Source organism: Prionailurus bengalensis, chromosome A2 (assembly GCF_016509475.1).
Source record: "Prionailurus bengalensis isolate Pbe53 chromosome A2, Fcat_Pben_1.1_paternal_pri, whole genome shotgun sequence".
NCBI classification, from domain to species: domain Eukaryota; kingdom Metazoa; phylum Chordata; class Mammalia; order Carnivora; family Felidae; genus Prionailurus; species Prionailurus bengalensis.
This window is the reverse complement of record NC_057348.1, coordinates 156,366,750-156,394,081: the sequence shown is the minus strand read 5'-3', so window position 1 is coordinate 156,394,081 and position 27,332 is coordinate 156,366,750. Positions and strand designations below refer to the sequence as shown.

Sequence of the window (27,332 nt, the reverse complement as noted above, 5' to 3'; positions counted from 1 at the left end):
ATTTGGCTGTTGACAACTCTGAAAATTCCAAGCCATATGATGATGTAAAGAATTCCAGTCATTATTGAAAGACATTTATTTTTAGAGTGGGGTGGAGTATTTTCTCAGTGCATTATTAGCCAGGCTTGCTTAGGTGACCTTGAGCTACGAATATGGAAATCCTGAAAAGGCCTAATTCATTGTGACCTTTTCCCCATATGCCTCCAGAGAGGTTTCCCAGTCCCACTTCCCGATTCTGTCTTTATCTCCCCTTTACAACTTTCTGATCATGGTCAGCTTGCACCTGCCTTCTTATCCCCTCTTTTCCTTCCTTCTTTCTTTCCAATCAATGGAACATCCACTACATGGTGCATTGTGGGTAAAAAGGAGTAGTACGTCCCTGCTCTCGGGGGACTCTGAGATTACCGGCAAGGCATTTGTGGTCTTTATGGAAAGATTGCAGTGTGCTGGGTGAGGTATGTAAGCAGAGTGGTGCCATGTGCCTATGGGAGAGCCCCTGAGCGGGGTGTGGAAGGGCAGGAAAGGAGGCCCAGGAGGAATGCTGTGACCTGAGTCTTAAGGCTTAAGCAGATGTGAGCCAGTAAACTCATGGAGGAAGACATTCTAATAAAAGGGCACAGTCCATGCAAAGGCCTGACTTAACAACCGAGAACCCCAATAGTTCAATGTGCCCGGAGCATCACATAGAATATGGGGACACAGAGGAGAAGCCAGACCAGCAAGGCTTCTGTACGTCATGTTTGCTAGTCTGGGTCTTATTGTTCTTTATTCTCATCTAATCAAAAGAATTAGAAGAACACATGCACATGACTTGAAAATCACATGGTAGGTATAATGAAGAGCAGCAGTGTGGGGGCCTCTCCTGACCCAATGTCTTATTTCCTGGAGGTAACCCAGGTTTTACCTCTTCAAGTTTTCATTCCTGTTGCTGTCTCCACACTACTGAATAATATGCTTCCATCTTTATTCATTAATTAAATCTATACATTATTGGAATATAATGGGATTATTGTTGGAATATTTGGAATTTCTGCTATGGTAAAGATCTAGAGAGTGCCCTCCAATCTTATCTCCCCTTCATTTCTATTCTGAAGACTTCAGGAAACTAGGAATGGTAGTGAGCAGCTCAGCCATGTGATGCTATTTGCATTTTAGAAGGACCAGTCCAGAAGCATGGTGGATGGTGGGTTGAACGAGGGGAAATGGTTTCATGGTAAACCAGATGACAGATGCTGTAGGTTTGCATTAAGGGCGTAGTGCTGTGACTTGAGAATGGACAGGGGAAGCCTTTGAGAGAGAATTGAGAGACTGAATGTATAGGACCTTGAGAATGAGTGCCTCTTCTACTTTATTTTGTCAAACATGACCTTGATTCCAAAATCCTTTCAGAAAGACCACACATCCCAAAAGCTGTGGATCAGCCTTTCAACAGAGACAGAAAATCTCTAATACAATCTCCAGAGAATAAAATTCTCAAAATTCAAGGGAAAACTCATTTACCAGTTTAAGTTTAGGGTTCAATTCACAAAGGTAGTTAATTAAGAGGAAATTCTTATTATCAGTTCAATAGACACCAGTAAGTCATTTATAAAATTCAATGTTCCTGTCTGTTTTTTAAATGTTTATTTATTTATTTTGAGAGAGAGGGAGAGGCAGAGAGAGAGAGAGAGAGAGAGGGAGAGAGAAAGAGAGAAACCCAAGCAGGCGCTGCACTGTCAGCGCAGAGCCTGACCTCACAAACCATGAGATCATGACCTGAGCTGAAATCAAGAGTTGGATGCTTAACCAACTGAGCCACCCAGGTGCCCCACTCCTGTCCATTTTTAAACCACTAAAATCTTTCTGAAAGATTTTACAAACAAAAGAGTATCTATTCTGAACCGAGAGCCTACGTTAAACACATGGTGTGAAACACTAGAATTCCCTTAAAATCAAAAGAAAAACAAAGTGTTTTAAAAGCCCACTAGTTCCTTTATTTTTTCATCTTTATTGATGTATAATTGACAAAGAAAATTGCAAGTTTCCTAAAGTATACATTGCGGTTATTTGGAATACGTACACACCATGAAAGGATCCCCACCATCTAGTTCATTAACACACTCATCACCTCACATATTTATCTTCTTTCTTTGCTTTTGATGAGAACAATTAAGTTCCATTCTCTTAGCAAATTTCAATTATATAATGCAGTGTAATTAATTACAGTCCTGTTTTACATTAGATTCTTGGAGCCTATTCATGTTATAGCTGAGAGTTTGTGCCTTTTTACCAACTTCTCCCTATTTCTTTCACCCCACCGTCCCTTTTCTACACTCTGTTTCTGGGTTTTTGGCTTTTTTTCCTCTTTCTTTCTTTTCTTTTCTTTCTTTTTTAAGATTCCACATATAAGTGGTACCATGCAGTGTCTCTCTTCTCTGTTGGGCTTATTTTACTTAACATAATGCCCTCAAGGCCCATCCATGTTGTTGCAAATGGCAGCATTTCCTTCTTTTTTGTGGTTGAATAATATTTTATTATATATATATATATATATATATATATATATATCCCCCATATCTTCTTTATCCACTCATCTATTGACGGACAGTTCTTTTACATAGATGAGCCAAGGAAAAAAAGGTCGGTGGCAGTTCTTCAGACATACTAAACCAAGATACAAAGTTTTAAAAAGAATTCAAAGTTTTTGTACAAACACATATACGGTTATTTTATTTCTACATTTAATATTATTTTGTTTCTGTATTTAATATACTTACCAGTTATTCTACTACTCACTACCTGATTCTCCAAAAGGAGATGGAATGTTTTACAAGAGAGATGCTATAGGAACATTAAGATAAAGAAAAAGAAGGAGGCCCGTGAAGTGAATTTCAGGACAGAAGAGGGGGTATTCAGTTAGAGCTGAGGATTTAAACAAAACACAAAACAAAACAAAATAAAACCAAGCTCTGAGCTTCCTTGGAAGCAAGGCAAAAGGGAAATTTCCCATTAGATGATAAAATAAAATTGACCAGTTTGTCAAGAGAACATCAATTCTCTAAACAACAATAACAGCAACAACAGCAGTAACATCAACAATAAAGTAACTGAAGTCTAGCCAAGTTTGTTAGATCACATTGCTCACCAGCCACATAGACATCAGCTATTTTTTTTGATCTCTCCTGGTCCCATATGATTTACCTGAAACATTTTCACCCTCTGTTGGTAAGTCTGGTTCTACTCTTCCATAAAGGTTATATCCTTGTCTTCTACTGAGCTGTCAGTTTCTGAATATCTGTGGGGCTCCTGGTGGGTACCTTCTTTATATCATAGATCACCTCCTACTACATAGCATCTCTTCCTATTTCAAAACTATGCCTCTCACTGGACCAGTGAATACACACTCCAAGTAGCCTGCTGAAGGATGCTCAGAGGTTCCAGTTTATCAGCAGAGCAGAGATGATTAGCATTCCTTATGCCTAATGAGGGATCACATCCTTCCTAGCTTAGATCATCAACTTTCCCACTGGCCTCAGGGACTCTCAACTCCGTTCTTGGGTGCACTACTCAGAGAGGTGACCTTAGAGAAGAGATTTCCTAAAATTTTGAAGTGTACCTGAATGTGTTGAAATTATTTGTACATTTCATGTGGGGATGACATATATATGAACACAGTTTTCTGGTAAGAGGGTCCACAGTCTTAATGATATTCTCCATAACCCTCCAAAAGTTGAGGATCAGTATTGCAGCATTCTTTCACTACACGTGTGTAATGTTGTAAGCCTTTTACTGTGAAACAACATGCCCAGAAGAAGGATGGTCTTCTTTTATCTTGACCTTAGGGCTGTCTTGACCTTCTACACCTACTGCTCAGGATAAGATGGGGACCCTTCCTCAAAACTAAAATCCATTCAGTGTCTCTAACCCTCTTTTCTGACCTTTTCTATATTACCACATCATAATATAATCATAAATATATCTATAGTGATTTATGGCTCATAAAGTACATCCAGATACATCCTCTAATTTAATATTCACAATAACACTAGGAATAAGCATTAGAGTCTCCATTTTTACAGATGAGAAACCTCAAACTCAGCAAGGTTTAGTGCCTTATTCAAGGTTCTGCTAAAACTGGCAGATTCTGGGCCTATTCTGGAATCTGAATTCTGTGAGGTGTTTATAGAGTAGTCTACCTTCCAAAGACCACATGAGATTGGAAAAGTTGGACTTTCAGCATAGCCAAAACCATCCCAAGCCAATAATGCCTCTTCCTGTTGGTTTAGTCTTCTTAACTTGATGCTGTGAAATGTGATTTCAGCCCCTTGGTACACACATCATAAATTACCACTCATATATTATAGTGATTTGCTAGGGGGTGGCTCAAGTTATTTAGAATGTTTATTAAGCCTTGAATACATAGTTAATGGCCTGGTCATAGAATTAAGCACAATTGACAAATACAATGGCAGGGGAGAAGGGTAATGGTGGTGGTAAGGGGAACTTTGCTTCATCTGGGATGGACTTTAGTTGCTTTAGACCACCTGCCCCAAAAGACTTGATTCTCAATCCATCAAAAAATACTTCTTACTCCAAATTTACTCCCACAGGAGGCCTATGTGACTCAGCAGGATAAGATCCGTCTGGTGGGGGAACTGGTGACCATCATGGGGGCTGTGATCATCCTGCTCCTGGAGGTGAAGTACAACCAGGGTCCAAGCTGAGGCCATCCACCTGGGGCCCCAGACTGAACTGCAGTCCACATTGTCTTTTTGTTTTACTGGCCTTTTCCCAGATCCCGGACATCTTCAGGGTTGGTGCTTCTCGCTATTTTGGACAGACTATCCTCGGGGGACCGTTCCATGTCATCATGTGAGTGTCTCTTCCTTTCAGTTCCATGTCTTCCCTTGCCAGAATTGTTCCAGGTCCCCATTCACTCTTTGGGACCTAGACTTCAGCTGACTCTCACTTCTAGGGATTTTTTGCCCAGTGGGCTTATATGTGTGTTTTGGGTGTAAGGACTAAGCCTGACTGGGTACCACCCAACTCATCACCATGCTAGAGAAGACCTGGAATATTTCCTCTCTCACTCCTTGTTCCCTGCCCCCTCCCCCAAGCATCACCTATGCCTGCATGGTGCTGGTGACCATGGTGATGCGGCTCTCCAACATGAACGGGGAGATGGTGCCCATGTCCATTGCCCTGGTGCTGGGTTGGTGCAGTGTTATGTACTTCGCTCGAGGATTCCAGATGCTTGGTCCCTTCACCATCATGATACAGAAGGTCAGTGCCTTCCCCAAAGATTCCTCTGGCTTCAGCAATAAGTCCTTTCCAGACAAAGGGAGGAGATGGAGCTAGGTGGCCTCCAGTTTAGCAGGAAAGCTGCAGAGAAGCAGGTAGAGAAGGGTCATTCCAACCTCCCTCCCCTTCCCTTTCCTGTAGATGATTTTTGGAGACTTAATGCGCTTCTGCTGGCTGATGGCTGTGGTTATTCTGGGATTTGCCTCAGGTAAGAGCACTGTCCCCCCACACTACTAGGTCATGGGATCCAGTTCTCCAGAAAGTTCACTCACTCTTGCTCTCTGTTCTCATTTATACTCTCTTTTGCTTATTTCCCCCCTAGTGGATATTGAGTCAAAAAGCACACTCATATCCATAGGATCAGGGTCACTTAAGATGACCTAGAAGGTAGATGATATGCTCTGAATTTACGGGCTAGTAACATTCATGTTGACTAACAGCCCAGGAAGATTTTTAAAGAAGAGATAGATAAAGGGCATTGGAGAGTCAGCGCCATTAAACAGGAAAGACTGGCCAGTTGTGGATCTCAGAAAACTATGTGGGCAAACAGAGTCAGTGCAATATTTAACTCTTCTGTCTCTACACTTCAAAAGAAGAAACACAGAGAATTCAATAACACATAGCATCCTTTTTTTTTTCTATGTGCATTTAAAGTTGGGGCAAAAAGAAAGAAATCAAAGAGGAAGTACAGAAAATGATTTTGGAGAGTTTGAGGATGAGAGAGGAAAACAGAAGAAAAAGAGCTGTAAAGAGAGATTGGGGAAAGAGGGAGCAGGGACTTAGTTGAAGCCCAAGGCACACGTGGAATGTCAGGGTAGAGAGAGGAACACAGTGAGAAAATAACAGCCAGGATAGAGGGTGAAGGCAGTGAGAAAGTAGGAGAAAGTTCTTATGGAAAGGCACTAAGAGGAAGGAAGAACAGTGAGATATGGCAACTCAAATCTAGTCTCCTGTGTCTGCAACCAAACATCCATAAGACAAGGGGATGCCCTAGGCGCTATTTGAAGACCTCTCAACTCTAAAAGACAATGGCCTTTTAGAACAAAAGGCACTATTCTTGTCCTAGGAATTCCCACTTAACAGGAATTCCCACCAAACAGACCAAAAAAAAAAAAAAATACCCCAAGATCTGAGCTATGAAAGGGTAAAACTGGTAGTCTTGCCTGTTTGGAGTATTCCTTACATATTCTTTCTCCCCACCCTCTACCCCATCTGCACACATCATGAATTACTGCTCACAACATGTGTGGATATAGTTACTCAGTAAGCATATGTTATATATAGTATATGTATGTTATACAGTACATAGTATCATGACCTGCCAATTGAAGTCATAATGACAGAGTAGTTTTCTGTAGATGTCCTATACCCAGGATCTCCTAAATTGTCTCTTCTTTGTTGTTGTGCTTACCTTTTCCATCAGTAAACAAAAAAGTGATGTTTTGTCATAGATACTATTTCCATTCTTGAGATCATTTAGTTTATATTTCAGTTCCCCACACAGAGAGAAGTCTTTTAAAGGTTCTAATGCTGTACTAATGTTCCAGGATGCCTAGTATCATCCAGTAGGCTACACACTGAACAGACCTTTTCCATGACGATCCAAGCTCACCCAGGAACCTCAGAATGATGGATGGTCATCTAGGGGCCACTGAGATTTTTTTTAAAGGTGCTTTTCTTTTGGCCATTTCATATGGTCAGTTCTTTAAAATTGTTGGAGATTCCACGCATTCTTGTAACAAATTACCTTTTATTTATTTTTAATTAACTAATTAATTAATTAATTAATTTTTAAATTTACATCCAAGTTAGTTAGCATATAGTGCAACAATGATTTCAGGAGTAGATTCCTTAATGCCCATTACTCATTTAGCTTATCCCCCCCCCCCCCACAACCCCTCCAGCAACCCTCTGTTTGTTCTCTATATTTGAGTCTCTTATGTACAAATTATCTTTTAAATATTCGATTTTTTAAGATGTGAAAAGCAGTTAGGTGACTTATTTTGTGTATATCTATCATGTATATAATACACATACACACATTTTATGTACACATTTTGCTAAATGGCTGGGTGTTACCATTGTCCAGAGTAATGAACTTGGTCATAAGACATCTTAAGGCTAGCCAGGTCCACACATAAAGTGTGACTTACATGTACATAGTCATATATGTACATTTATGGGCGTGTATGTGTGTCTGCAAGTGTGTAAATGTATGGAGATATAACCGGGCCCATGCTTATTGTGATAATTCCCTATTTTCCCATCTCCATGCCCCCTTCCTGGGCGGAGCAGCGTTCTATGTCATTTTCCAGACAGAGGACCCATCCAACCTGGGGCAATTCTATGACTATCCCATGGCACTGTTCAGCACCTTTGAGCTTTTCCTCACCGTCATTGATGGGCCTGCCAACTACGAAGTGAACTTGCCCTTCATGTTTGGCATTGTCTACTTTGCCTTCACCATCATTGCCACGCTGCTCATGCTCAACCTGTTCATCGCCATGATGGGTGATACACACTGGCGGGTGGCCCATGAGCGGGATGAGCTCTGGAGGGCCCAGGTGAGTTTACTAGTGTTAGTCTTACTAAGGGGAAGAGAATGGAGAGAAAAATCAAAGTGGAAAATGTTATGATATACAACTCTTAAGAGAGTCACAGAACAATCCAGTGTTGTCACCTCAACAAAGGTACATTTGGACAGAGGAGGAGATAAAAGGAGGGGTAGTTTAACACCCAAGAGCTGAGGTGTTGATCACAGGGGAAAAGTAGATACAACCGTCAACCTCGAGCCCAGTGAGAACTAGAGACTGTCTTATATATTCTAGTGTTTTTTTTTTATTTTTGTAATTTTACTTATTTTTTTTAAGATTCTTAATTTCAAGTAATCTCTATACCCAGTATGGGTGCTTTACTGACTAAGCAAGCCAGACATCAGCTATATATTCTAGTTTTAAATTTTAATTTTTAATCTTATCTTCTATTTGCTTCTCCCTGTTTCTCTATGATTTTTTTCTATATATCAGTGAAGATAATATAATTTTAGAGTTGGAAGTATCTTTAGTGGTCCTGTAGTTGAGTTCTTACTCAGTGATTAGTTATTAATTGGTCAAAGGGTCATTTAATATCTTCTTTAATGCTGATTAGGACCTTCTTATTATATGGATTTGGGTAGTGGTTGGGAAGAAGAGAGCTTTTTCATATTTCAAAACTTTTTGTTATTAGAAATGTCCATGTTGCATGGAGCTGAAATCTATCTTTCTACAATTCCATTCTTTGGCCCCAGTCTTGTCTTTTAATATACACAGAACACACTCTTCTGTATGAACACCATCCAAAAATTTGAATACAGCTATAATTTATCCACTCAGACTTTCCATTCACTTAATAATTATGTAGAGCCTGTTATGTGTTGGGAAATGCCTGTGAGCTGGGGACACCAGCATGAATGCAACAGATGCCATCTGTGTATCATGGAGCCCACAGTCTGGTTGGGAAGACTGCCATTAAATAAAGGACTTCATGGAAGTCTGTAAAACTATAGTAGTAAAACTATCACACAGAAGTAGAAGATGCTAAGAACAGGACACAACAGAGGAGTCTGATTGCAAAGTTAGGGAATGCTTTCCTGATGGAGTGACATTTAAGATGAACTCCTAAACATGGGTAAGAATTATACAGTTAAGGAGAATGACAGAAAAGGATAGAGGTTAGGATTTATATCAGACAGGACTCTTGCCTATAGGGACAGAGAACCAAATGCAAACATACTTAAAAAAAAAAAAAAGAAAGAAAGAAAGAAAAGAAAAAGAAAAGAAAAAGAAAAAGAAATAAATGGCATTGGAAGCAAGATGTGTTGGTCCTCGTAACTGGAAAGTTTAAAGAACTAAACTATCTTTAAGCATATCTGGCCAAAGTGTGTATTTCCATTTCAGTAACTACATCAGTTTCTCTGTTCTGCTCTCCTATCCAGTCTGCTCTCCTAAGTCAGTCTCTCCCATCATGTTGGTGAAATGTCTTCTAGAAGCTCCAAATTCCCAAAGGAATGAGCAGGTGTACTGTATTGCACAATTCCAAGGGCCCCATCTGTTGTATTCGCTGTGCCTTCTGATACTGTGTGAGGTATAACCCCTCAAAGAGCATCTTTCCCCCCAAGAAGCCAGTCTAAGTTCCATCTCACTGCAACAGGTTTGAGCTATAGGTACATCCTTGAATTTGAGGTTAAGACCAAGGAGTGGTGATGGTGGTAGTGGAATTTAGGGGAGAATCAGCTAATCAGCTGGGGTGCAGTCCAGTCTACCCTAACTGATGGACAGAGTGGTGAAGTGACAATGGTCCAAGCAAAAGGAGTCTATTACCAGAACAAGGTGGGGGCCTACTGATGGCACAACAGGACACATAAATGTCCTTTTCAAGATAAAGGAGAGATTCTATATAGGGAAAGGGAACACATGATTAAAAGTCCTGAGGTTAGGGGCACCTGGGTGGCTCAGTCGGTTAAGTGCTGCACTCTTGATTTCGGCTCAGGTCATAATCTCACAGTTTGTGGGTTCAAGCCCTGCATTGGGCTCTGCACTGACAGTGCAAAGCCTGCTTGGGATTCTCTCTCCTCTCTCTCTGTCCCTTCCCTGCTCATGTGCTCTCTTTCTCTCTGTCTCAAAAAAGATAAACTTTCAAAAAAAAAAAGTCCTGATGTTGGAGGGAACTTGGTCCAACTAAGAAATCAAGTAGAAAAATAAAACATGGGGAATTGGACTACTTTAAGAATTGCTAGTTTCTTCAACTAACCAAGCTTTCTGCACTTGTTCATGCCTAAGAGATCATGGTCCTTTCAAAAGTAGAGTGTTCCTGATAGGATTGGAGGAATACAATATAAAGAGGGGTCATGCCTTCCCTTGCTTTGGACACTGTAGTAGAAATAGCACCTCAAATTGAGCCAGGTCTTGGGGCACCTGGGTGGCTCAGTCACATAAGTGTCCAACTCTTGACTTCAGCTCAGGTCATGATCTCATGGTTTGTGGGTTCAAGCCCCACATTGGGTTCTGCACCGAGAGTAAAGAACCTGTTTGGGATTCTCTCCACCCCCTCCCTGCCCCTCCCCCACTCTTTAAAGAAAGGAAGAAAGAAAGAAAGAAAGAAAGAAAGAAAGAAAGAAAGAAACTAACTTAAAAAAAATTGAGGGGGCGCCTGGGTGGCGCAGTCGGTTAAGCGTCCGACTTCAGCCAGGTCACGATCTCGCGGTCCGTGAGTTCGAGCCCCGCGTCAGGCTCTGGGCTGATGGCTCAGAGCCTGGAGCCTGTTTCCGATTCTGTGTCTCCCTCTCTCTCTGCCCCTTGCCCGTTCATGCTCTGTCTCTCTCTGTCCCAAAAAATAAATAAAACGTTGAAAAAAAATATATAAAAAAAAAAAATTGAGCCAGGTCTTTAAAGAAATATACATCTGGCCCTTATGAAGGTCATGATCTATTAGAACCCATGCATCTTTGTTATTCAACTTAATTAGTAAAGCCCCTTTACCACTTCCTGTACTTACCCATATACTTTGTTCTTAAACATAAATGTAGTACCTTACATTTGGTTCTCTTAAATTTCACATTATTGGTATTTGACTAGCATTCCAGTCTGGTGAGATCATTTTTATACTGCTTTGTCACCTCACATTATTACATATCCCTCCCAGTTTTGTGTCACAGTCATATTTGATAAGCTTGTCTTCTATGTTTCATTTAAGTAATTAATGAGGGCTGGGCAAAGGACAGAACATGTGACATGCCACTAGAATTTTCCTTGCCAAGTTTGCAGTCATTAACCCACTCTTTTTCTTTGGAGGATATGGGTATTTAATGTGCTGCAAATTCCCTGAACACTAGCAGCGTCATTTCATACCACAATCATAGAGATTCTATTTAATCATTTTATTTAAATCAAGATAACTAGTCTGGCTTTCCTATGAAAAAGCAAATGAGATTAGTTTGGACTGACTCATTTTCTATTTTCTATGAATGTCAATAGTAATGTAGGGGTCACAGTTTTATTCAAAACACTCATAAAATATTCTCTCTCCTTTTATGATGAGTGAGTAAAGCAGGTAGCATGATGCCTGGCACAAGCTAGGGCATGGCCCAATGGCTGTCATCTCCCCAATTTCTGGTGTCCCCATCTGACAGATTCCTCTTTGTTCCCTATGTTGGTCGCTTCTAGTGTTCCCTGAGACCTCATCACTCTTCCTGAGTTTCCTCTACCTCTCACTCCTCCCAGGTGGTGGCCACCACAGTGATGCTGGAGCGGAAGCTGCCTCGCTTCCTGTGGCCTCGCTCTGGGATCTGCGGGTGCCAGTATGGGCTGGGGGACCGCTGGTTCCTGCGGTGAGTGACTGTGCATATGTATAAACTGCTAACAAGCATGAAGCCATGGGAGTAGGGTGCCCAGTTTCACATTTATCACACATATTTCCATTCCTGAGAATTCCAACTGGACCCAAAGGAGACATCATCACTCTATAAAGTGAGACTGCATTAGCCTGTTTAGGGGAGGAGGGTGGAGCCAACAGGGAGAGCGACAAGATGGCTGATAACTGATGCCAGGCTGTGAGTACATCAGGGTAGTAATGTGTGTGAGGTTATATACGTGTCCATGCTCAGATGTGGGCATGGGCTACCCAACTTGTTCTAGTCTTGTTCCTATCTGACCCCCATTTCTAGTAAATTCTTGCCTTGAACCTAACCTTCTCCATACTCTACCTTCGGCTCCTGACTTGGCTTTTCTTCTCTCTTGGTTTTCTCTTTCATATTCACAACCACACACACACACACACACACACACACATACCCCACTACCCTCCAAATCCTGATTGCTTACCTCTTTGGTCTCTATCCCACTTTACCCTCCATTCCACTGCTCTTCCCTTCATTTCATCCTAGGACTCTGGTCCCTTCCTTGCCCTGTCCTCTTGGTCCTGTTTCCTACAAGTGCTCTTCCCCCCTCTCCTTCTCCTCATGGCCCTTGTTCCTTCACCTCACCTGAGTTCCTTCCCCTTTGCCCTCCTCAGAGTTGAGAACCACCATGATCAAAATCCTTTGCGAGTGCTTCGCTACGTGGAAGCTTTCAAGGGCTCAGACAAGGAGGATGGACAAGAGCAGCTTTCTGAGAAACAGCCCTCTGTTTCTGTGATCGAAAGTGGGACACCAGCCAGAGTCTCTCTGGCCCCTCCAACGCCTTCCCTATCCCGGACCACATCTCACAGCAGTAGCAGCCACCGGGGCTGGGAGATCCTGCGTCGCAACACATTAGGACACGTGAATCTTGGGCTGGACCTTGGTGAGGGAGATGGAGAGGAAAATATCTATCATTTATGATGAGGACCCCTGTTTCTATTGGCCTGAAAAACAGGTGGGCCTAAATGGAGGGAAGTATCTGATTGTTTTGCCTGTTAATCATGAGAGGGGATAGGCAGAATAATTCTTAAAGGTCATGTCTCATCCTTCACATCAGCATTTCTGGAGATGGGCAATGGACGTCTGTTGTCCCACATATCTTCCGGTTTCCTGAAAGTCCCACATCTTGAGAAAAGAAGGTGTCTCTTAGAGCAAAGTTGGATTTAGCCATCAAAGACATGAACTAGGGATGCTAGACTAACATCTGGATCATCTTTCTTTCTGCCTCATGCAGGCACTAGAAAGTAGTGAGCTGTGAAGCCTGCTTGGTTCCACAGGGCTTAATGTGGGAAGATCCAGGCATGGCACTGAGGTTATGGCCCTTCCCTTTTCCCCTGTAGGACTCTCTCTCACCCCACAACCAACCCCCAACTAGAAAACTGCAATAAGAAAGGTTCTTTATCCTTGCTTTATTTTTCAGAAATTTTATTGTGGGAAGATACACATCACATAAATTTACTGTCTTAACCATATGTAGGTATACAATTCAGTGGCATTAGGTACATTTACACTGTTGCATAATGATAACTACTATTCATCCACAGGATGCTCTCATCATCTCAAACCAAAACTCTGGTACTCATTAAACATTAACTCCCCACTGTCCCCTCCACACAGTCCCTCATAACCAATATTCCACTCCACGTCTATGAATTTGACTACTCTAGGTACCTCATACAGGTGGAATCATTCAATATTAATTCTATTGTGTCTGGCTTATTTCACTTAGCATAATAGTTTCAAGATTCATCTGTGTTGTAGCAGGCATCAGAATTTTATTCCTTTTAAGGGTCAAATAATATTTCATTGTATGGATATATCACATTTTATTTATCCATTCATCCACTGATGGGTATTAGGATTGTTTCCACCTTTTGGCTATTATGAGTAATACTGCTATGAACATTGGCATATAATTCTCTTCAAGTTCTTGCTTTCGATTTCTTCGGGTGTATCCTTAGCTGTGGAATGGCTTGGAATTATGGCAATTATTATTTAATTTTTTGAGGAACTGCCACACTTTGTTGTCTTTCTTTCTTTCTTTCTTTCTTTCTTTCTTTCTTTCTTTCTCCTTCTCCTTCTTTTTGATAATAGCCATCCTAATGGATATGAAGTGATATCTCATTGTGGTTTTGATTTGTATTTCCCCAATGACTAATGACAATGAACATCTTTTCATATGCTTATTGGCCATTTGTATTTAGAGAAATATCTATCAAATCCTTCATCTATATTTTGGATTCTGTTTGTTTTTTGTTGTTTTTGAATTGTCTTATCCTTGCTTTTTGAGACTCAGAGTCTAAAAGGTTTGTATCTCATTTGTGTCTACATGTATGTTTAAATAAGTGGTAAATTATGCCTTTTGTGCTTGAACAGCTCAATCATTTCTTTATGGGACTCTTCCCGGTCTGTCCCTCAGGTGGCTCATTAGCAGCTAATCACCCTTGTGCCTGGGGGTAGCAGATTTGTGGCTGTGTCTCCTGCAGCAGCCATCTTTTGCTCCCACCTCCCTCTTCCCCTGTGCTGAGTTTTGGGATGGACAGCAACAAAGCAGGATGGGCCATCCCTCTCCAGGGAGGAAAGTGGGAGCTAGGTGTCCAGGGCACCCACCCAGTACCAGGCTCTTGACAACCTCCCTCTTGTCTCCAGTCTTTTACGTCTCACCTCAACCCTAATATCACCCTCACCCAAAAGCCATAATAACTTTTAAGAGGACTGTGGTCTGGAATAGCAAAGAGGTAAGTCGGATTTGTGAAACCACAGGCATGTTCATCCAGATACTCATACAAAGCATAGATGAGTGTGGAACGGGGAGGAATCACACAAAGGTAGAGGCACAGGGTCCTACACAGTTGACCACCAGTGGCATGATTTCTAAAAGTGCTTAGTCATCAGGACTCCTCTTATTTTCCTTACAATGGAAGCACTTCCTCTCTTGTGTAAAGCTAAACTACCATCTGAGTCCCAGATTCCGTTTCCTTTCTATCTCTTCAGACAGCCATATCCATCACTGTTCTCTCTATACCTCTCATTTTTATATCTCTTCTCCTCCCTCTCCACTAGTTCCGGGGATCAGCAAATAACGATGCTCTATTCTTTCCCATCTCCAAAGAAATGGAAAACACCCTCCCTCAACCCTTCCTCCTTTCAGCTACTGCCCTATCTTTTCTACTCCCTATTCAGGGCCAAACTTCTTAGAGAAGACTTTATTGTCTATTGATCTCTTGCTGAGTCCTCAACCCATTGTGATTTGACCTTGCCTCTCCACGCTACTGACATCTATGAGGGAGGTTATCTACCTTTGGCTAAGCCCACTGAACAGTCTCAGTCTTGCTTGAACTGTCGGTAGCCTTCAGACTACAGTCGACCACTCGCTATCTCTCAGCATGTCAGTGCCATACACTCTTGTCACGCTGGCTGCTTCTCTTCTACAAATCTCTTAAATATTTTCGGTCCACAAGCCTCTGTTTTCCTCACCACCTGGGCAGTCTCACCTGCTTCTGTAGATTGTATTAACATGCACATGTTCATGACTCCCCATTCCCTATCTTCGGTTCACATCTGTCTCCTGAGCTCCAGGCATGAACAGCTTGGATGCCTATCAGACAGCTGAACCTGGATATTTTACAGACACCTCAAACTCAACATGTCCCAAACTGAAAACTGAACAGCTTTTTTTCCTCACCAAACCTGCTCCTCCACCAGAGTTCCTGACCAAATAATAGGCAAAGTTGCCTAAGCCAGAACCTGGGCGTCGTCTTCAACACGTTTCTGTTGACTCTTAAATCCAGTAAATCTCAAATCTTGTGGATTCTGTTCCCTAAAACATGTGCTTCGAAAAGAATTAATTTTGGTTAGATAATGTAACACATAGCACAAAATTCAAAGAGCACGCAAGAAATACAGAGACAAAAAGCTTTCCTACTTCTGTGCTGGCCCCTTTGTTGTTCTTTCCAGGGACATTCACTAATAAAAGTGCATTTATCTTTCCAAGAATACTCTGTACATCCAAGCGTATGTATGTACATATTCCTCTTAAAAAGACATATAATGGCACAGTTTATTAGAAAAAAGTTTTTTCTTTTTTCACTTAATACAATTTGAAGATTATTCCATACCAACATAAAACCTTCCAGTTGTCCCTGCCTCTCGGGACCCTACTGCACAGAAGGAGGTTCCTAACTGCTCTGTTTGTATGTAGTCTCGGTCTTCTTCAATCCATCACCCACACTATGGCCAGAATGATCTTTGTAAGTTGCAAGTCCTACCCCTAAGTATGGTCCTTCTGGAAGCCTTCCATAAGCCAACCCTGGGCAACCCTCCAGCCTCCTCACACCTCTCTTCTCTCAGGCTCTATTTCACCAAGCTGGATTTCTATCAGTTCCTGGATAAGGCTGAGTTCTTCTTCTTCTTGGCCTTCACAGTCTCTAGAGCTTTCTACCTCCTTGCACTCTCCCTTCCATCTTTGTAACTTCTATTCATTTGCTGGTCTCAGCCTAACGGTCATAAATTGTTTGTGTGTGTAATTGTGGGGATGCTGATCCATGGGCAAGGTTAAAGTCCATCTACTCCATGTTTCCAGACTACCTATGTTTTCTTTTTAATTACACACCCTGCACATTATTGTACTTATTTGTTCAATGTCTGTCTTCTTTAGTAGACTGTAAGTGCCACGAAGACAAAGATGGTGTCTATTTTATTCATCATTGTGTTCCCAGTGTCTGGTGTAATTCCTAGTACAATGTAGTATGCAATAAATATTCATTAACTAGATCTATGAATGATTGACCTGTTTTTATTCTAAGCTCTCTCACTGGCCACACTGGAGTCTTTTTTCACCTGTCAAAGGTGGCACAAAAATACTTGCCTTTCAGTGGGGTTGTAATAATTAAAGATAAGCACATATTATGGGTAGAAATGCTTTGGAAAGGAAAAAGAAAACAATGCAAATGTAAGTGATCACTGGGAAATTTTTTCAGGTTAAATATACTTTGCGTGTATGTGTGTGTGCGTGAGAGAGAGAGAGAGGGAGAGAGGGAGAGAGGGAGAGAGACAGCGTGAGAGACAGAGAAGAGAGAGGAAGGAGGAGAAGGCTGGAGGAGGAGGAGGAGGAGGAAGAAGAGATGCGGAATATCATAAGGAAGAGAGAAAGGAGGGAAGAACCCCAGCAGCAAAGCTCTGGAACAGATCTTCCTGAACCTCTCGTGTGTGGTACCCTGTAAAGGAGCATTCGAGGTAACAGACAAGATCCCACACCTGCTCTCCGGAGCCCAGATGAGCAAGGAAAAGAAACACACACAGACATCGCCATACCAGCAGATGCAGCACGAGAACTGTGTGCTGAAGGGTTAAAATAGTTGGCGGATGTTTTGTGCCGCCAGGCAGATGCCAGCTTTATTTACGGGGATCCAGAGACAGGGATGGGGAACGGGCCGAAAGGAACGCTGATGTTCCTGCCTCAGGAGTTCTTCGGGTACCCCCGAACCGTGACCGTTCTCCTTCCCGTCTCCTCCCCACTGGCTACTTTAAAAGACAGAAAGCAGAAAACTCTTGCTCCTGTGTGTGCCTCACAGACCAGAGGCAGGGAGGCATGGGAGGTTTTGTGCTCCCAGGGATCACTGGACTTCAAAACTATGTTCCTGCCCAGCCGTTGGCAAAGTGTTTTTCTGACAAGTTTCTGGGTTCTGGTAAAGAATGGTGGTGTAGCCCCTGAGGGTTCGCCTGCCTGCAGCCTTGGGAAGGAAGGGCAGAGGTCGGTGTCCCTCCCTCGCACCGCGCTGGGGAAATGCAAGATAAGGTCTGGGACAGAGACCCAGGAGAGGGGGCAGCAGAACGGAGAGATGAGGGTAGTTAGCGCTGGCTCTGTAGGTGTCTGGGCAGAGACGCGCAGAGAGACGGAGCTGGACGAAGGGCACACTATGGGCCCTGGCACATCCGAGACCTCTCAGTGGACGGGGTGTCAACGGTCATTGTCAGAGGCTAATGAAGGAAAAATGAGAAACGTGCAAGGAAAGGAATACTTTGACCAGTACACTGAGTGCTGTCACACCGACAGGAGAGGCTGGGTAACGTGGCCCCTCTCTGCTGGGGGCAGGGGGTGCAGCCAGACAGGAGCCACCTGGGGCAGGACTGGACACACCCGCCTTTGTCTGTGCCACCTCTTTGTTAACCCTGGCACTGGGGAGGCGGCAGTTACGGCCATGAGGCCCCAGGGAACGAGGCTTGTGCAAGGCCAGGCTGCAGCTGGAGGGAGTGACTGTGGGTCCCCGCTGGGGTCAGTGCCCTGCTAGGCTCCTTGGAGGGGGGATCTGTGCGTCTGTGGGCGTGCACATGCGTGGGGATGGCTCTCAAAGCACCACTCTCTACCAGGAGTTATTCGTCCCTTCCAGCCCTTCTGCTGGACATGCTCCCCTAACTGCTTCACGACCAGGCTGTGGAGCCCTTTAGGGATGACATGGGCAGGTGAAACGTGATTTCAGTTCCCGCTCCCCGCCCCCCGCCCCGCTGCTGGAGTATTAGCTGATGACTTATGCCATGTCCACCTGCCATGTCCCTGACAGTAATATCAGCACACACAGGAGAGCGTGTGGCTCACTAAGATCTTACTGCTGTCACGGGTTGTCACGGCAGTATCCCTGCCTTCCCCTAGTTCGCTTCTCCTAGGCTCTCGCTCCCTCTGCTGTTCCTCCACCCTAACTGAGCACCTCCTTCCAATTAAGAAATAACAAGGTCAGGGAAAGAGGCAGATAAATCAGTGACTGTGGCTCCATGAGGTGACCCGTGACCGGGTCCTTAGAGGTTCTCTCCACCCTGGGTTAGAGGGCATCACCCCCAGATGGGTGGCTGGGCCTCTCCTCCCAGGGACTCCCAGACTCCAGCACCTGCTCTTTCCGCATCAACCAGGTGCAGGGAGGACAGTGGCAAATTGTTCTTCCCTTGCGGGCAGGACGAGGAAGTGTCTGCCTCCTCACCTTCTCCCTCCCTCCAAGTGTGAGCTTGGTGGGCAAGAAGACAGCCTCCCAGGGTCCCAGTGGCCTCTGTCCCAGCACCCTCTAGACCTTAGGTCAGGGGTCACCGGCTCCCCCTGAGTCCTAGGCCAGCCGGGAGGGGGCACTCAGGGTCGGAGGGAAGGGCTTCCCAATACACACCACACCCTCCCCTTCACCCCAGCTGCTGACTCCCCACCTTTTGCAGGCTAATGAATCTTCCAAGGGCAGAAGTCATTTTCTCTTTGTGTGTGTGTTGGGGGGGGACTGGGGTTTAACAAACATCCTCCCTCCTCCCGGGACACACACATACACACACAGGGTTCCCTGCCACCTCTCCTTGTTCCCTGGTCACCTCCCTGGCCCCTTTCTGCACACGGACCCACCTCTGCCTTGGGGACCTAAGATAGGAAGTGTACCCACTAAATAGCTTGCAATTTCCTTGGCACAGATCATTCTCCATAAGACACAATTCAGCATATATTCTACCCCAGGTACTCCAATGGGGAGAAAGAAGACACGTTGTGCTTTAACCTCATCCTGTGGGCTCTTCCCACAGGGGAGACGGGGAGGTAAGGGGCCGCATGGATGCAGCACCATGCTTTCACAAGGGCATGAAGACCGGAGATGGAGTGGAGGTGGGACCGGCCCTGGGAGAGTGGGGACGGGCGCAGAGAGAGGACAAGAGAATGTGATTTTGAGTTGAGCTTCAAGGGATGCGCGGGAACCTATGAGCCGGATAATTAACGGGAAGCGTCTTCCCCAGCTGGGGCAGGACTGATGCGGTGACAAGGCCTAGTATAAGGGAGATGCCACAGACCCTGTTTCCTCCCTACTCAGTTCAACGGTGAGCAAAGGAGTTCCATGGAACCGTCTCTTTGGGAGGGCCGGGGCGTGTGGGGTGAGGCCCATGGGATGAACAGCACAGAAACCCACCCTGTGCAGATGGCAACAGCCTGAGGTTGGATCTGCTCCGGTGCCCCAGGTGGGGGGGGGGGGATTTGCCCACGAGAGGATAGGCTGGCGACTGAAAGGGCTCCCTGACACAAAAACAGCAGAAGAGAGGGACGAAGGATCAGGAATGGAGGCTATCACCATGCATTCGCCGTGGCCGGGAGCCCCACCGGGCTCACCCCGTGCTCACAGGGAGCCTGCATGCCAGCTCTTGTCAGCTTGTTACAGACAGGCAGCTGGGGCCCAGAGAGGGTGAGCTCCTCACCTAAGATCACATGAGTATGACTGTGCTCACTTTGTGGACGGGAGACCGAAGCTCAGAGGGGTGGACTAATTTACCCAAGACCGACTGGTAATTAGCAGTCTGACTTCGAGTCCAGACGTATCTGATCTCAAGTCCCATGCTCCTTCTGCTAGGAGATCCAGAGCCCCTGAAACGAGAGAGTCGACCGTTTTCTACTGGAAAGTTATTTCCTGGAAGTTTTGATATCAAATGCTCCCACCCAAGCCAAGACGATAAAGCAAATGACTTGCATTCATGCGACACCATAGGGCACATAAAGTCCTTTGCGCCCATTATCTTCTCTAACCCAAATAACAACCCGTGTAGAGTAAATAGGGCAGAATTACTATCCTCATTTTACAGATAAGGAAGCCGATTCTCAGAGAGATTGTATGATTGAGGTCACAGATCTCACCAATGCAGAACAGGACAATAACTTGGATTTCTGGGCTTTTGGAGAGAGCTGTCCTCACGGTAGCTCCCTGGCTCACCTGTATGGAGAGATGGGCAAATCCAGACCCGGGGGGGGGGGGGGGGCAGGGCACCACCCTCTACACCCGGTCTGCAGCAAGGGCTGACTCAGAGGGTAGAACTCAGAGTTACCCGGGTGTGATGCTAGCTCATGGCACTTGCATACCTATGACAGTAAACGTTTTAGTACCTCCATTAGCCCCCTTGACAATGTGCGCACAACCTTGAAGAACACGCTAGCACCTTCGTCATAGACTCGACAGGCAGCCCTGTGCTCTGCCGTCTCCTGCACTCTGGTCTGTGTGTAAGGATTTGGGGCCCAGCCCTGTCTGGGTGATAGTTCCTGGACTTTCCTGTAGCTTGGGGACACATCAGAGTCTGCTCTTGGGAGTTGGGAACCTCAGCCAGGCCTGAGAAGAGGGAGGGGTGAGGGAGGGGAGCCAGTGATCTGAGAAGGGCCCCCAGGGCACAGTGTGAGGCTGGATCCCTTGCTGATTCCCCTGGGCCAGTGAGCAGCTCCCTATCAGGAGATTCCACCAAGTGCCCCCATACACGTGCCAGTTACCAGTGCACTCGCGTGTAAATAACTACCACACTCCCACGTGCACAGGGTCCTACACACAGAGGGCACCATGTGGGGGGAAGCCTGTGCCTTGTGGGCCCCGGTGGGGGCTGGGGGGGTACACAACAGCTAAGATCATTTTATTTGCCAGTCTCTCTTATTGTAGTGGCTGGCTGACCAGTGACCTCAGGCTCTTGGTGCCCTGGCAGGTCCAGTATTGCCCAACAGCCTTCTGGAGAATGTTCTGTTTGGCTTCAGTCCCTCCCTTGTACCTGCTGGCCCCTGGCCCCCACGTCCCCACCTTGCTCCCAGCCTCCCACCGCACCCTGTTCAGGTATCTGCCCCAGAATCTGCCTTGCCATGTGGGGAGGCCTCCCCCCGCGCCTGTCCCCGTCGCCGTCCATCCAAGCCCAGCTTTGGGAAGAGAAGCCCCAGTTCCTGCCCAGGTGTGCCTCCCAGTGTCCTGTCCCCAAACCTCAGCACATTTCTGCTCCTTCCCAGCTGCCCCTTGAGTCCTCTCTCCTGGGCTCTCAGACCGGCCCTCTGCCCTCGGGAGGCAGGAAGCAGCCAGCTTGCTCCCCTCCCGGTGTGCGCGTGCCTGTATGCATTCAACAATCGTCCCGACTTTTAGAACAAGTCTGGCATTTTGCTTGGTTTTTATGACGGAGGCGCTGGGGCGTCTGCGTGAGCGCTGGAGCTAAATAAATAGAATTTGAAAGAGCTCTTATCATGGCCTGTTGCTCTTTCACTGAGTGTGTTGGGGTGGGGACAGAAGAATAAGAGGTGCAGGTGGGGACAAATCGGGGGAAGATTGCTGATAAAGGGCTACCCCTGAGGGCTGCTGCTGGAGAAACCTGCTATGGCTTCCAGGTTGAACCCAGGCTTTGGGTTTGGGCTTTTCGTAACAGTGATCCGATTTGGGATAATGGCTAGACCCTTTCTCCTGAGCCCTAAACCGATGCTGTTTACTCTGGGCCTAGTGGCCCCACAGCTCTCCCACCCCCAGCACGCCCCGAGCCCAGTGTGGGGAACATCACCCAGAATGCAACAAAGTGGTGGAGAGAGCCAGCCCCGCCCCACCTTGGCAGAGGACCTCAGCCTCCTCTCTGGCTGTCAGCGCTCAGGAAGTTGTCGTGGTGAGGGAGCTTGGCCCTCTCCCCACCTAGAACTTTGGGGATCCCAGGATCGTGCCATTTGTAAGGCTAGAGGGTTATCGGAAGCCATGTGGCCCCACGTTCTGCCTGCTGACCTCTTCTCTCTTCTCTGCCTGGTGGAGCTTCTGCCCTAGTGATTCAGAGACAAAGACGGACACGTTCCTCCTGAGAGATAGGAGGTTGCTCTGAGCGCCACGCTTTCTGCACCTGGAAGCTGACGGGGAGCTGTCTGGGGGAGCAGAGTGTTGAAGGCAACAGGAAAACCTGAGAACTTAAGAGTCCTTTTTGCACATCGGGAAACGCAAAGGTAAGTGACTTGGCCAAGGTCTCACAGTGATTTCTGGTCCAAGTGGGGTTGGAACGCAGCCATCCTGGTTACCTGTCTTGCTCTCTTTCACCTTTTCCAGAAACCAGCCTCATGGCACATTCTTCACGTTTGGAAAGGTCTTTGAGGGCTGTATACCCTTCAGCTTCTTTCATGGTTGTCTTTAGTACCTGCTAGAGAGGAGTCCGGGGCCAGGTAAGGTGGGGTGACAGAGGGCGGGGCAGGTGGCTGAGCGGAGGGGTCCGGCTTTGGGAGGGAGAGGCCTCGGGATCTGGGGAAGAAGGAGCAGGAGGCTGGGGCAGTGTGGCCAGCGGGAGGGCTGTGGACTTTGACACCCTCCTTCACAGAGCCCTATCTCCGGAGCATCTGGCCCAGGCCATGGGCCACAGGACTCCAGCCTGTAGAGGCCTCAAGAAAAAGTTAGAGGCAGGTCAGAGCTTGGTGGGGCTCTTTTTAAAGCTTCACCTTCCAGATGGGGGGTTAGGAAACCAGATGCTCTGATGGGTGGGGGTGGGGCTGTCAACCAGGGAGACCTCTCGGGGCTGGCTCAGAAAATCTTCCATTCGAGGCAGGGTGGAAGGGGAGGGGAGAATGGCTGGCCATGGAGGCACATGCTCGGGGGTCGAGGAGGCTGCTTCCCCACAGCCCACAGCCCATATGCCCACCTTTGCCCTTTGGGCACTTTCTGCAAAGGGGTTAGCATCCAGGAGAACCAATGCCTTTGAATTTGAAAACCTGCAGACTTGTAGGAGATGGTCAGAACATATATGCACACACCATGACTGCTCTAGAATCTTGCTATGACATATTGGTTCATGTGACATAAATATTCCGTGCAGAACTGCATGTGCAATACCGTGCAAATGCCTGTCTGAGGGGGTGGGGCTGGTGGTGCCATCCCGTTGGTCCTGGCCTCTGCCCTCTCCCCGGGGCCCCCTTTCTACCGCCAGCTCTGTCGTCCTCGACCGTGTTCCTCTGGGCTCCAACCAGATGTCTTGGAGCAGCAGACAGAGGCTGGGGGTCCTGTGCAGGGTCCCCCGTGGTGTGAGTGTTTAGGCCAGCCGAGGCTGGAGGGTGTAGGAAACGAGGGCAAAGGGTTGGGGCCCCACTTAGCAATGGGGGTGGGGGAAGGGGGCCGGGGACGAAGGCCACACTTTGGGCGAAAGTATGACCTCCTGGCCTATGAAAGCTGAAGGGACTGCGCACCCACAGAACCACACGTGACTCCACTTCGCGCAGAATCACAGGACGTTTGAGTTGAAAAGGACCTTGGAGGGTTTCAAGCCCAAATCGCTGCCCAGGCAGCCCCCCATCCAGCACCAGAACCCAGTGCCCCCAGCAGGGCAGGCGGCTCGACAGCCCGTCCTCCACACCCGCCAAGTCCCTGGGTGGTGCTCTGTGGTGCATGCCTCTGTGTGTGCGTGTGTGTGTGCGTGTGTGTGTGTGTGTGCGCGCGTGTGCACCTGCTGACCTGCCGTCGCTCTGTGCAGGCTTTATGAGCTGGCACACAGGGCTTGTGAACCCAGTGACTGGAACAAACTCCAAGCTGAGTGAGCAGCGGCTTTGACCCCGCTGCCCTGTGCTGGCTCTATCCCCAGCCTCTCGCCTGTTTGTCCCTTGTGGCCAGCCCTGCACACGGCAGCAGAGCCCGGGAGACACCCTCCCAAAGGGCGCCGGGAGCAGGGATGGGGTGACGCAGTCAGCTGGGCCAGGAAACAAAGAGCAGAGATCAAGAGACAGAAGGAAAAGAAACCCAAGGTTCCACAGAGAGACCACTCAGAGTCATGGTCACACACACACACACACACACCCCACACCATACACCACACACACATGCACACACACACGGACACCTTACATACACATGCACACAAATGCCACACATGTTAGCACACAGACTAAGACCAAGGGAGCAGATACAACTGCAAAGAGAGGCAACAGGAGAGGAAAAACAGAGGGAAACACAGGAAGGCAGAACAAACAAAAAGAGGGACAAAACCGGAAAAAATTAAATGTATATTTTTGGCCCTAAATTAGTGGTTCTTGATGGAGAGTGATCTTGCCTCCCCCAAGGAAATTCCAGCAATGTCCGGAGACTTTGGCTGTCACAGCTGAGGGAAGGGGATGCTACGGTCACCCAATAAGTGGCAGCTAAACATCCTGCAACGTGTGGGACAGACCCACACTAAAGAATTATTTGTTCCAACACATCAGTATTTGCAGGTTGAGAAAGCATGCCTGAAATGCACACATCGGCGGCAGGCGGTGGCTACGGTCCCAGTCAGGGCTCTGCTCCAGTCCTGCACGTACTGAAGCACACGTCATCTCCCTGGCCACCTCCAGCCCTGCCAGTGTGGCCCTCAGAGGGGGCTGGTCATCCCCTGCTTCACCACTGTCCCTCTGTTGAATCCTGAGGACCTAACTCGGCTTCGAGTTCAAGCTCGGCCTGAGGCAGGAGAACTGGCTGGAAACCCTTAGCATGTTGTCACAAGCCAAGTGGAGCCTCCTTCCTGTCTGTCCTCGTCTCTCCCACCCCATCCCCCCACCATGGGCCTTGGCCTCTTCAGTACCCACCCCCCCTCCCCCACGCCACCACCTCCAACGCCCTGGCGAGGTTGCAGACCAACTGCCGTGAGGCCGAGGGCAGACTGGAAGTCCATATGCTCATCCTCACACGGGACCATTGAAAGGGACAATGACTTGCTGGGGTCATAAAAGTCTTCCTAAATTTGGAGTCTAGGCAAAAGGATTTGAGAAGATGTGATGGCAAATCTCACCAAATGAGGCCAGCGGCTGTGACCACTCTCCCGTGAGCTCTAGTCTCCCTCTCACCCCCTCAGCCCCTGCATCTATAGCCTCCGGTATTCAGACACTTGAGTCAGGGATTCTGGGTTGTGGAACCAACCGCGTCCTCATGGAGGAGTTCCAGCGCGACCTCACTGCCTCCTCAGAGCCGCAATCCCTGGGAGGAACAGGCAGCGTGGCTTCAAGATGTGAGTGGGCCCGCGTGGGCAGCGGCACTCAACCCTCGGCCCACCGTCCCCACTGTCCAAGCCCACGGTGCTGCGTCCAAGAACCGAGAGAACACTGTTGGCAGAAGCTTGCACTCGGCCATCTGCCCCCTCGTCTCCCTGCCCTGCGTGCCCTTGTGAGTCTGTTCTCCCTGAGTCGTGGTGACCCAATGCGAAAAGGCAGTAGCAGGTGGAGAAAGCGGCGGAAGGCAAAGAAAGTCGGGAATGACGGTGTCCTCCTGCAGCCTCCACAGGACAAACACCCCTCTGCCTTATTCCGTTTCCCACCAGCGGCTGGACTGGGGTCTTTGCCTGGAGCCCAGCAGTAAAGAGAAGGTGGGTGGGTCCGCCGGCAGACACACTGGCTTAATGGGCACAAAGGTCCTGGTTGAAGGTTTGGGTCCTAGCGCCTCCCCCCGACCCAACCCGAACCCACTGACCCCTGGGTGGGTGGGGAAGGCGGCTAATCAGACTGTGCTGTTTGCTCAGGGCTCTATGGCCTGGCCTTGCGCCCGACAGTAGGGACAGGAGTGCAGCTTTCCCTTCAGATTTGAGGGTGGCCCTCCTACCCCCTGCCCACAGAGACACCCCACCCCTGCGCCTACGCTTCCCCCCCACCCCCACACATACAAACCCATGCTCACACGCGCACACAGGTGCATACCTCACACACACACACACACACACACACACGCACTCCTCACTGAATCAGAGACACGTAGGAAAAAACAGACTCTGAAGCTAGGGAGTGACCCACACATACCAGTGGCTCTAAGTGCCCAGACACCCATGCCCCAGGCCATCAGGTCCCTGCTTTGCCCCTGGACTTTGCATAAGCTGGGAATCTGGTCTCTTTCCAGCAGACGGTTGAACTAAATGCCCGCGGTGGCTCCCGGCTTGCTCCTGGGCAGTGCGACAGGGATGGGCTGCGCTCTCTGTCATCTATCCTCCCTGCTGCAAGCCACCTCACTGCCCTGGGCCTCCATCCGCCCATGGGGGTGTGGGAGTGGGTCTCAATCTGGCCACTGCCACCAATTGGCTATGGGATCTTGGGTGATTTACTTTGCCACCTTGAGGTTTATCTTTGTTTTTGTTTTTTAATCTGTAAGATGTGGACAAGAATACCTGCCCCACAGGTTTGATGTGAGTTTCTGTGGGCCCAGAAGGCAGTCACGGTGGATAGAGGCTGCCTCTACCAGAGGTGGCCAGAGAACAGGCTTGCAATACTGGGGACATGTTTACGCTAACAAACAAACAAACAAACAAAACAACAACAACAACAAAAACTTCATTGTTTACCTGAAATTCCAATTTAATGGGGCATCCTGTATTTATTTGGTAACCCAATACATATGTTGGGGATGGGTTCTAGGACTCCAGAGTAGGAGTCTATGCAGTCCAGGGGGGGGCCAAATCCTGCCCACGGCTGCCCACTTTTTTGCCCTGGCCTGGGAGCTCAGGATGGATTATCCATCTCTGAGGGGCTATCGGAACAAAACAAAACATGGGTGTCAGAGGCTACATGTTTGTATGTGGTTTTGCCACCCTTAAAGTGCTTACATGTACTATCTGGCCCTTTCCGGGAAAAGTTTGCCGGCCCACACTTGGTTTTCATGTTTACATACCTATTTGGGGCCAGGCTAGAGATAAAAGTGGAAGAGTGAGAAAAAGCTGAGTCTCCAGGAGGGAAAGACACAGAAAAGACCCTGGAGGTGGGCGCTACTCATTCCTTGTGGGGCCCGTCAGTCCCCCAGGCCGGCGACTCCTCCCCTCCTCCCTCAGGCCTAGTCTCTCAGGCTAGTCTGACCTGTCCAGGCCTTTCTATAAAAGGTCACCAGGTGTCCCAAAGTCCAAGGGAGGCCTCTCCATTCTT

At 47.3% G+C, this 27,332-nt stretch overlaps 1 protein-coding gene across 1 annotated transcript in view; it reads left to right on the top strand.

The window, feature by feature from the left end:
* The window catches only part of TRPV5 (transient receptor potential cation channel subfamily V member 5), a 29,639-nt gene extending 16,143 nt beyond the window's left edge, over positions 1-13,496 (top strand). Inside the window, exons 9-15 of the mRNA XM_043589764.1 lie at positions 4,590-4,676; positions 4,775-4,851; positions 5,097-5,262; positions 5,422-5,488; positions 7,576-7,844; positions 11,538-11,644; positions 12,328-13,496. Coding sequence (XP_043445699.1) covers positions 4,590-4,676; positions 4,775-4,851; positions 5,097-5,262; positions 5,422-5,488; positions 7,576-7,844; positions 11,538-11,644; positions 12,328-12,634 — 1,080 coding nt within the window. The 3' untranslated portion in view covers positions 12,635-13,496. The remainder of the gene's footprint in view (positions 1-4,589; positions 4,677-4,774; positions 4,852-5,096; positions 5,263-5,421; positions 5,489-7,575; positions 7,845-11,537; positions 11,645-12,327) is intronic.
* Positions 13,497-27,332: the final 13,836 nt, after the last annotated feature.